The sequence below is a fragment of the Rhinoderma darwinii genome, chromosome 1, assembly GCF_050947455.1.
Source record: "Rhinoderma darwinii isolate aRhiDar2 chromosome 1, aRhiDar2.hap1, whole genome shotgun sequence".
NCBI classification, from domain to species: Eukaryota; Metazoa; Chordata; class Amphibia; order Anura; family Rhinodermatidae; genus Rhinoderma; species Rhinoderma darwinii.
In genome coordinates this window covers 300,818,981-300,830,106 of record NC_134687.1, presented here as the reverse complement: position 1 = coordinate 300,830,106, position 11,126 = coordinate 300,818,981, and the positions used below count along the sequence as shown (strand labels likewise).

General features: G+C 44.4%; 1 protein-coding gene across 1 annotated transcript; it reads left to right on the top strand.

Annotated features, from left to right (window-relative positions):
- Positions 1-327: 327 nt before the first annotated feature.
- On the top strand, positions 328-10,193 carry MICOS13 (mitochondrial contact site and cristae organizing system subunit 13). The gene is made up of 4 exons (XM_075825434.1): positions 328-433; positions 666-822; positions 7,547-7,598; positions 10,060-10,193. The coding sequence occupies exons 1-4, from the start codon at positions 405-407 to the stop codon at positions 10,155-10,157; spliced, it is 336 nt and encodes a 111-aa protein (XP_075681549.1). The 5' UTR covers positions 328-404; the 3' UTR covers positions 10,158-10,193.
- Positions 10,194-11,126: the final 933 nt, after the last annotated feature.

Here is an 11,126-nt window from a genome sequence, read left to right as displayed (position 1 = left end):
ATACCCTTACATTTCAAATTACATAAATTCTAATTTTATGTAAAATTAAAGTATTATATTTGATAAAATCTTGTTCACTACATCATAATATGTGGCTACAGCATATGGCAATGTATATAGAACTATGTACGTGAAAGGGTCGGCCAATCTACATTATGTGTGAAAAAGTTCAAATGTTAATAATAAATTGGCCGGACAAGACTCCAGCATATGTGAACTCGCTGAGGAGCTGAGACGCTTCACCGGACTGCTGCTATTCACAGAACCTATTCTACACAACGCCCTGTCCCGCGGTAAAGTAAGGAAATCTAGCAGGAAAACTACAAATACCGGCGTGCACTGCGGCTCCCACACATATAACCGGAAGTATTCTGAGGTGCAGGGTGTCCTTGTTGAAAAGAGTCATGGCTCCTGCCGTGCTGAGACTGCTGAAGTGAGTGGTACAGACGGTTCATATCCCCTAATTACTCTAGTGACGTGAATAACGGTTTTGGACTGTGCTGCGTTTTTGCTGCAGTGTGTTGGTACATATATAGTACTCTTGTGGGTATCTATTAATATCTGGTGTCTACAGGGTTATCCATCTCGTAATTTATTATTATTAGTAGTTGTATTAATAAGCAGTGATCTTCTGAGGCTAACGCTTTGTGACACCTTTTTTACAGGGTTACCACAAAGGTGCTGGTGGCAGGAGGGGCAGTCTATGTGGCCTATGACTATGGCCTGGTGGGAAGTGGTGTTCAAGGCCAGGAAGTTCTGAAGAAGACCTCTGCAGCCGTGCCCCCTGCGTTACATGAGTGGGCAGATTACTTTGGCGTACAGGTAGAAGATTCTGTTGGAAGCGTTAAGTTTTGTCTGATTTTTATGTGGAAGTGTGTCAGTCGAAAGTAAGTTGTGTGACAGTCGCGTGTCTCTACTGCCCCATAGTATGCAGAGCGCCAATGTACGTGTTCAAGCGCCTCCTCACTGGCATGAGAAAAAAAAGAATGGGGGACTCTGGTTTCAGGGATCATACACTTCTCATCTGTCCTGTGGATAGGTGATAAATGTCTCTCGTGGAAATACCTCTAAGGTAGTTGACTAGTAGTCCGGCCTGAAATTCACTTCATACCATTAAAGGAGTTTTCCCATAATCAATATTCATCACCTATCCACAGAACAGGTGATCGGTGGGTGTCTGACTGCTGGGACCCCCACCGATCACGAGAACGCACTTAAGTTGCCATTCCTAGAAGCCCCATGGGAATGGAGCGGTTGTGAGCATGCTCGACCACTGCTCTGTTCATTTCTACGGGATTGCCAAGTTCTGTCTTCAGCAGCCCCATGGAAATGAATGGAGCGGTGGCCAAGCATCCACACTACCACTCCATTTCGATCCCAGGAACGGCAAGGTAAGCCTGTTCTCGTGATTGGTAGGGGTCCCAGCGGTCGGGTCCCCACCGATCATATATTTTTTTCACCTAACCTATGTATACTTGGTATAAATAGATAATGAAAGATTCACCTTTTGATATAGTTGTTCGTTTGTGGTGATCCATATTTGTTATAGTGCTTGCCAGTTTTTTTTACAGTTGGGGAACCCCTGAAAATTGTTTTTACTCAAGGGGATTCCCTACTTCCCATTTCTACCTCAGCGAAGCTTGTTTGGACCTCCCCTTTTCCGTCAGCGAGGAGATCTGCTGCAAATATAGGGCTCCCCACACAGCATAATGCAAAGATGGGGCCCCCCCACACAGAATAATGCCCCCCCACACAGAATAATGCCCCCCCACACAGAATAATGCCCCCCCACACAGAATAATGCCTCCCCACACAGAATAATGCCTCCCCACACAGAATAATGCCTCCCCACACAGAATAATGCCTCATACAGGCCCTCCACACGGTATAATGCCCCCCATAGCATCCCTCTGTACTGTATAATGTCCCCCACACAGTATATTGGCCCTCCACATGGTATAATTCCCTCCATACAGTATAATGCCCCCATAGCTTTTCTCACACATCCGTAATAGTGCCTGATACAAATAATATACATACTCGCCTAACCCCGTTCCAACGACGAGTGTAGGAAATCCCTCTCCTCCTCTGGTCTGTGCAGCTTGGCACAGACCGGTGCGATGACGTCACTGCCTCGCATCCAGCGATGCATAGTGAATGGTAGAGCAGGGTCCTTATGGCTACCTGCTCTACCATTTGGATTCAATTATCTGAGTCGTGAAGATGCAGATACAGTTTAAACCGGGAAAAAAATTAAATAAATGCGCATGATGTCTGCTAATTGTGCGGATTTCTTATTTTATTTTTTCGATTAACCCCTTAAGGACACAGCCTGTTTGGGCCTTAAAGAGGCTCTGTCACCACATTATAAGTGGCCTATCTTGTACATAATGTGATTGGCGCTGTAATGTAAATTACAGCAGTGTTTTTTTTTATTTAGAAAAACGATAATTTTTGACAGTTATGACCTATTTTAGATTTATGCTAATAAGTTTTTTAATAGACAACTGGGCGTGTTTTTACTTTTGACCAACTGGGCGTTGTGGAGAGAAGTGTATGAGGCCGACCAATCCGTGACCAATCCGTGACCAATCCGCGTCATACACTTATATCCAGTCATGTAATAAGGTGTTTTGACAGTAAATAGACCTCGCTTCCAGCCAGGACGCGATGTCTATTAACCCCTTAATACCGAAGGTATTTTAGACCTTAATGACCGAGCAATATTTTAAGTTTTTCCATCGTCTCATTCAAAGAGCTATAACTTTTTTTTATTTTTGCGTCGACATAGCTGTATAAGGACTTTTTTTTTGCGGGACAAGTTGTATTTTATAATTTACATATAATTTATTGATTAACTTTTTTTTTTAGTGGGGTCCCTGAAAAAAACCCAGAAATTTTGCCATTTGTTTTGCGTCTTAATTTTACACAGTTTACCATGTGGTATAAATAACATAACTTTATTCAGCGCGTCATTACGATTGCGGCGATACCAAATTTATATGGAATTGTTTGTTTTCCTACTTTTACACATTAAAAACACATTTTTTTCAAAATTATTTGCTTTTGTGTCGCCATATTTTAAGAGCCATAACTTTTTTTTAATTTTTTGAACGATGCAGCTGTATGAGGGCTTTTTTTTGCGGGATGACTTGTAGTTTTTACTGGTACCATTTTGGAGTAGATGCGACGGTTTGATCACTTTTTATCAAATTCTTTTGAAGGCAGGATGTACAGAAAACAGCAATTCTGGCATTGTTTTTTATATTTTTTACGGCGTTCACCGTGCGGAGTTAAATAATGTAATCATTTTATAGTTAGGTTCGTTACGGACGTGGCGATACCAAATATGAGTAACTTTTAACTTTTTTTTCATAAAGTATTTTGTAAGGGGAAAAATTTATATTTAAACTTTTTTTCTTAACTTTATTTTTAGTCCCGCTAGGGGACTTTACTGTGCAGACTTCTGATCGCTATTATAATACACTGCAATACTTTGGTATTGCAGTGTATTATTGCCAGTCAGTGTAAAACTGACAGGCACCTGTTAGGTCATGCCTCTGGCATGGTCTAACAGGCAATTACTAAAGGCAGACAAAGGCCCCCAGGCTGCCATAGAACCCATCAACACCCCGCGACGCATGCGGGGATGCAAGTGGGATGAGGGAGCCTCCTCCCTCTAAAATCACTCAGATGCGGCGCTCGCTATTCAGCACCGCATCGGCGGGGTTAAATATGATCGGAGACCACTGCTAGTGGTCTCCGATCGTTGCCCTGAAGCCCGAGGCTGTTACTAACAGCACGGGCTTCAGCAGTACCCCGCACGATGCGGGGAAAGTTCTTCTGAAGTGCCGACGTGGAAACGCGTCGCTTCAGAAGAACTACCCTGAACGACCGACGTAAAAACACTATACGCCAGTCGTTAAGGGGTTAATTGTACAAAAAATAACATTAAAGGGGTATTCCCAACTTAGACATTTATTGCCATTGGCTGCTGATTCCCGACGGGGACTAGTGGATTCCAGGCGGGGGCTGTTTCCATAACTCTCAGAATAGAGCCGTGCTCATGCATGGTCCCCTCTTTAGTAGTCCCCACCTGGAATCAGCAGCCAGTGCCGCTCCAATGGGGGTCAGGTGATCTCCTTTTCGGTATAGGTTCAGGTCCCAGAGATGGGACCCGCATCTATCAGACATTCATGGCATGTTCTGTGGATATGCCATAAATGTCTAAGAACCTGTTCACATCACCATTCATTTCCTTTCCGGGGTTCAGTCGGAGTTTTCCGTCGGGTGAACCCCACAATGGAAAGTGAAAGCACAGCTTCCGTTTCAGTCACCATTGATCTCAATGGTGACGGAAACATCGCTAATGCTTTCCGTACGTCACCATTCCGGCAGGTTTCCGGTTTTCCGACGGAATCAATAGCGCAGTCGACTCATTATTTACTATCAGTGGATAAAAATCTATCCATGGTCATGTGATGGACACACAGGTCCCGGGATCGTTAGAAAACACAACTCTGATACACATACTGTAACGAGCCATACACCTGTGTGTCCATCACATGTTCAGGACAGATTATTAGCCACTGAAAGTATACAATAGTGGTTTCTACTGAATAACAACAAGCAGAGATCTTGAAAAGCGTAAGGAATTAATACAGAAAATATATTGGAAAAATTGTCTGACTTTTAATTGAAATCGCGTTCATTTAAAAGAAATCGTGTTCATTTAAAAGAAATCGTGTTCATTTTTGAAAATAGACAATCCCTTTTAAGTCCAAAAAATTATTTGGTCATTAAAGAATTAATTTGGGTTAACCCCGTCCCGACATTTGACGTATCCATACGTCCTAGCCGGGTAGGGGGAAGTATGGAACAGGCTCAGTGTGAAACCGCTGCACACGATGCGGGTGTCGGCTGTATGTTACAGCCGACACGTGTCAGTACCGAGCGGGACCGTTAAATGCTGCGGTCAATAGCGACTGCGGCATTTAAATCGTTAGAGGGGGGCGACCCACTCTAGCAGCTCATCGCGACCCCTGCAATGCAATCGCGGGGTGGCGATGGTCGCTATGGCTGCCTGGGGGCCTAACAAAGGCCCCCAGGTCCGCCATCTTTGTGCTCCTACTAATCCCTGCCTCTTGTCAGAAAGACTATATACTGCAATACATTAGATCCAACAATCGCTGGTTGAAGCCAAGTTGTAAAATAAAGTTGTTGTGTTTTTTTGTTTTGTTTTTTATGTAAAAAATAAAATAACATTTTAAGTTAAAAAAAAAACATTTTCCCCCTAGAGCATAGTAAAAGTCTGAACTATTACAATATATCATTATTTAACCCACACGGTGTACGCCATAAAAATTGTGAATGCCAGAATCGGTATTTTTTTTTTTTTTTGGTCTTTCTCACCGACAAAAAAAATGGAATAAAAAGTGATCAAAACATCGCTTGTACCCCAAAATGGTATCATTGTTTATTTTTTGCGGGATAAGCGGTTTTCACTTAATCGACAGAAAAATAATAAACGTTTTTACACTACCTTGATTTTTGTTGGCTGGCCTGCACAATAGCTGGAATCACTCAGCTGCCTGTGTACAAGAAGGTCCAGGTGGTTGGACTGAGCTTACAGGTCTTGTTAGGTGGCCGTAGGCACTGGATAAATTAGATGGACACTCTATGGGAAAAAAAATAAATCAAAAGAACACCAGGCGGTGCTATAACAAGTATGCAACAGTAATATCTGCACGCACGCTTTTTTTTTTCAATGATGTCTTTTGAAAAATTGTGGTGTTGGATCTCAGAGTAAGGTCCCATGCACACGACCGTAAAAACTCCCGTAATTACGGGCCTATAGACTTCTATTGGCCACGGGTACCTCCCCGTATGCTTACGGGAAGGTGCCCGTGCCGTTGAAAAAGATAGAACATGTCCTATTTCAGGCCGTAATTACGGCACGGGCAGGCCCATAGAAGACTATGGGGCTCCCGTAATTACGGGTGACTACGTGTGCACCTGTAATTACGGGAGCGTTGCTAGGCGACGTCAGTAAATAGTCACTGCCCAGGGTGCTGAAAGAGTTAAATGATCGGCAGTAAATATTTCAGCACCCTGGACAGTGGCTACCGATCACAATATAGATAAAGCTGTAAAAAAAAAAAAAAAAGACGTTCATAGTTACCCAGAACTCCCTGCTTCTTCCTCCAGTCCGGCCTCCTGGGATGACGTTACAGCCCATGTGACCGCTGCAGCCAATCACTGGCTGCAGCGGTCCCATGGACTGCCGCGTCATCCAGGGATGTCGGACTGGATGTCAAGAGAGGGACTCGTCACCAAGACAACGGCCAGGTAAGTATGAATTTCTTTAACTTTTATTACGGAAACGGCTGTCCCTTCTCTCTATCCTGCACTGATAGAGAGAAGGGCTGCCGATTACTGCAGTGTAATTTTTCAGCCAAAAACGTGCCCGTAAATACGGGTGGAATACGGGTGACACCGGACCCATATTTGCGGGCACGGGTCCGTAAATACTGGTTCAATACGGGTCGGACCCGTATTTACGGGTGGACAAAAATACGGTCGTGTGCATGAGGACTAAGGCCTCATGCACACAAACGTATTTTTGTCCTCCCGTAAATACTGGCGTGAATACGGGTCCTTGGTCACACGTATTCGAACCGTTTTCCACCCGTATTTACAGGCACGTTTTCGCTGCAAAATTACACTGCAGTAATCGGCAGCCCTTCTCTCTATCAGTGCAGGATAGAGAGAAGGGACAGCCCTTTCCGCAGAAAAAGTAAAAGAAATTCATACATACCCGGCCGTTGTCTTGGTGACGTGTCCCTCTCTTGACATCCAGTCCGACCTCCCTGGATGACGTGGCAGTCCATGTGACCGTTGCAGCCTGTGATTGGCTGCAGCGGTCACATGGGCTGAAACGTCATCCCAGGAGGCCGGACTGGAGGAAGAAGCAGGGAGTTCTGGGTAAGTATGACCGTCTTTCTTCTCCTTTTTTTTTTTTTTTTTTTACAGGTTGATTTATATTGTGATCGGAAGTCACTGTCCAGGGTGCTGAAACAGTTACTGCCGATCGTTTAACTCTTTCAGCACCCTGGACATTGACTATTTACTGACGTCGCCTAGCAACGCTCCCGTAATTACGGGTGCACACACGTAGTCACCCGTAATTACGGGAGCCCCATAGACTTCTATGGGCCTGCCCGTGCCGTAATTACGGCCTGAAATAGGACATGTTCTATTTTTTTCAACGGCACGGGCACCTTCCCGTAAGTATATGGGGAGGTACCCGTGGCCAATAGAAGTCCATGGGCCAGTAAAAACGTGCCGTACTTACGGGCGTTTTTACGTTCGTGTGCATGGGGCCTAAATGTAATTTTTAATTGTGGGATAACCCCTTTAAATGGGTTTTCTCATTTGATAATGACATATCCCGACCTCTGGAGCCCCTGCTGTGCAGGGAACTTCAACATAGCCTCATTCTGTTGAAACTGATGGCAGTTTGTAATGCATGAATTTTCCCTCACAGCTTCCATCCACACCAAAGTTGGACTTCTCAGTCTGTGAGTCCTGGAACTGGGGTGAGTATTTTGTTATCTTTGGAACTTTCACTGTCCCCACCATATAGAGCAGTCAGTCCGCACAAATGCACCATGCTTAGAGATGTTCAAACACAGCATTTTAGGCTGTGTTCACATCAGCGTTCACTTTCCATTAATGGGTTCTGTCTGAGCGTTCCGTCGGAGGAACCCATCAATGGAAAGGCAAGTGGAAATCATAGCTTCCGTTTGCATCACCATTGATTTCAATGGTAATTCTTTCGTTGCTAATGGTTTGTTTGTCTCCGTTCCCTAAGGTTTCCTTTTTTTTTGACCGAATCAATAGCGCAGTTGTTTCCGTCAAACAAACGGAAACCATTAGCTACGGAAGCGTAATGCAAACGGAAGCTATGGTTTCCGTTTGCCTTTCCGTTAATGGGTTTCCCCGATGGAGAGGTCTGACGGAACCGATCAACGGAACCGAGCACGGATGTGAACAGGCCCTTACTACATGTTACATTGTTGTAACAGTGATTTTCTACGCACAGGTGTTTTTTTTTTTTTTTGTTTTTTTTTTTAAGGTTGAGTTTGTGGCACTAAATATTTGGCTCCTGCACAGTCATGCAGCATTGTGTACACCGCCTAAGGACCCATGCACACGAACATGCTTTTGCGGCCGCAATTCCCCAGAAAATCCACGGGAGAATTGCGGCCCCATTCATTTCTATGGGCCCATGCACACGACTGTGGTTTCCACGGTCCGTGCATGGCCCAGGAGCCTGGACCACAGAAAGAACGGACATGTCTTATTACAGCCGTGTTCTGCGGTCGAGGCTTATAGAAATTAATGCACGCGGCCATGTGCGTGGCCCATGGGTGACACTCCCCTTTCGTCCGACCTGAAAATCATGGCCGTGCACATGGCCCAGTTTTGGCTAAAAATTAACCTCACTAAAACTCCTTCAGGAATTTTGAGGTAGTTTGACCTGCCTGCACTTTTTTGCCGTGGTTTTTGCAGCGGTTTTCGGCCACCGCCATTGAGTGCCGTGAGCAAAACAGGCTTCGAAAAGGCTTTCTCTGCCTGGAGGTCAGAGGCGGAACTGCGGCAAAAAAGAGCATGCCGCTTTTTTTTTTTTACCGCGAGCAGCCAAAAGCTGCCGTGGGAAAAAACTCCTCTGCCTCCCATTGAAATCATGCTGGTGGGTACATAATATCGTTGGACAGCTCAGCGGCTGTGGCAGTTAGGAGGAGGCGACTGTTTTTTTTTTCCCCCAACCTCCAGTCCCTGCTGCCTGTATGGTGATTAAGGCTGGCCTGTTGCCCAACTGGGTAGCTGCCTCCCTCCTAACTGACTAGATGCTTATTATTCGCCTCCAGTACTAGCTGTGATGAAGGGTCGCCGCAGCCCAGCAAGTGGAGTCTGGAGACCAAACACCTTCAAATGACACAAAAATGTGACTATTACAGCTTGCTACATACCTATCGATCTTGTCCTGAGCTGCCACCGCGGGACCGATGAGCAGCTTCAATTGGCTTCTGAGGTATACTGGAGCCGCTCAGCGGTCCCACTCTGAAGTCTTAGAACAATCTCTGCTGTAGTGTTATTTACCACCTTGTCCTATCATTTCCCCTCCCCCTCACACATGTTGAAGTTTGGGGGCAAGCCTTGCAGGTAAATACCATCTCGTCCCCTGCTACCAGCCAATAAAGGCTGGGGAGGGTCTGACTGTGGATTAAGGGAATATAATCTATTGTGCCTGGGAGAAATAAACTAGTGTTCTTCAATGGATTGAGTGACAAGAAGTGCAAATCTCCCCTCCCACACCCTGGTTTATGGACTAATCTCTATGCAAAGTAATCTAGTGCAACTTCCACCATTTTACTTTGCAAATGCATAGAGATCAGGCCATATACGAGCACCATTAATTTCTAAAGGGGATATAAATCCATGAACATTGTTTTATTATGCTGTATACGGCTGGGGTTCAATAAAGTAATATACATATTCTATTGATAATGAGAATATATTACAATATTCAGGAATTGCTGTTCATGCAATTACCTTATGTAAAAGAATGGGGTTCAATAAAGTCCTATACACAGGATCATTAAATCCTATTCAATACATAAAGGCATTGCATGCACATCAATTCCTAAAAGTGTATCTGTCATGCCAACTATAAGATGGTGCCCTGCGTTTGTGGCTGCATCAGGCTCTGATGCTTCATGCACCGTTCAGTGACATGGTGCCAGGAGACGGCATCCAAAACATTCTATGCAGGCTTCCTACTCCTGCCACCAGCTATAAGTTTCTTCACTATAGTTAATCATAGCTTGGTGGCAGGATGGGAAGCCTGCATCAAACGTATCAGACTTCTTCCGGCACCAGCTCACTGAAAATCGGCCCTAAGCTTGAAAAAAAAATAGATTTTATTTTTAGGCCATATCGCCCAGCCCTTGATATTTCCCTTTTACTAATCCGTGTTTTCTACATATTTTGTAGGTGTGCAGAAGTCGGTGTCTGCTCTCTCTTCAGCCCCAACCAAAGTTTGTGATTACACGGCGGAGGGCTGGAAGTATGTAAAAGATTTGGTGAAGTAAATGCAGTGTATATTAATAAAAAAATATTTATCATTCTTTTGTCTTTAAGGTTTCAAGTGCTTTTTTTGTTTTTTTTTGTTTTTTTTGTTTAAAAGTGGTGGTTTGTCATCTTGCATGACACTGCTTCTTATGATTTCCCGCCATTGTGACGTTCCACTTGGCTCTTTCTTCCTCAAATGTATATAATCTACCATTTTTCTATGATTTTCACTCAATGTGTAGTCACTGTCCACCTCTGTCAGAGGGTTAGATATGTTATATGGAATAATACAGAATTTGTGTACCAGTTACCCTCTTAACACATTGTGGTTCCTGCGTATAACACCTACACTATTGTCTCTCAATAAACTGGTTTAAAATCAAGTTTTCAGGACTTTCTGAAGCGGTACCAAATCTGAATTAAATACTAAATGAGTTTTCAGAGTAAAATTGTAATTGCGTTGGGTTCTCATTAAAGAGATGCAGCTGGTATGGACTCTTATGTTCACCCAGATTTTTTTTTTTTTTTTATAATATAACGGGTAAATAAACTTTCAACAAACTTCTGACATGTCATAGTGACATGTCAGAAGTTTTGATTGGTGGTGGTCTGAGCACTGAGACCCTCACAGATGGCTGAAACGAAGCTGCGCAAGCACTCGGGTGAGCACTAAGCCGCTTCATTTCTGATCGGCTTTTCTCAGAAAGCCAATGTAAGGCTGGGTTCACACGAGCATGTTACATCCGTAATGGATGGAACGTATTTCGGCCGCAAGTCCCGGACCTAACACACTGCAGGGAGCCGGGCTCCTAGCATCATAGTTATGTACGATGCTAGGAGTCCCTGCCTCGCTGCAGGACAACTGTCCCGTACTGTAATCATGTTTTCAGTACGGGACAGTAGTTCCAGGGAGAGGCAGGGACTCCTAGCATCGTACATAACTGATGCTAGGAGCCCGGGTACCCTGCAGTGTTCGGTCTGGCGCTTGT

What these genes read in the sequence shown, in the direction of transcription:
- MICOS13 (XM_075825434.1), top strand. Translation starts at nt 405, where the DNA reads ATGGCTCCTGCCGTGCTGAGACTGCTGAA. An exon ending in CAGATTACTTTGGCGTACAG is followed by an intron (nt 823 to 7,546) that starts GTAGAAGATTCT and finishes TTTCCCTCACAG; the next exon opens with CTTCCATCCACACCAAAGTT. An exon ending in CTGTGAGTCCTGGAACTGGG is followed by an intron (nt 7,599 to 10,059) that starts GTGAGTATTTTG and finishes CATATTTTGTAG; the next exon opens with GTGTGCAGAAGTCGGTGTCT.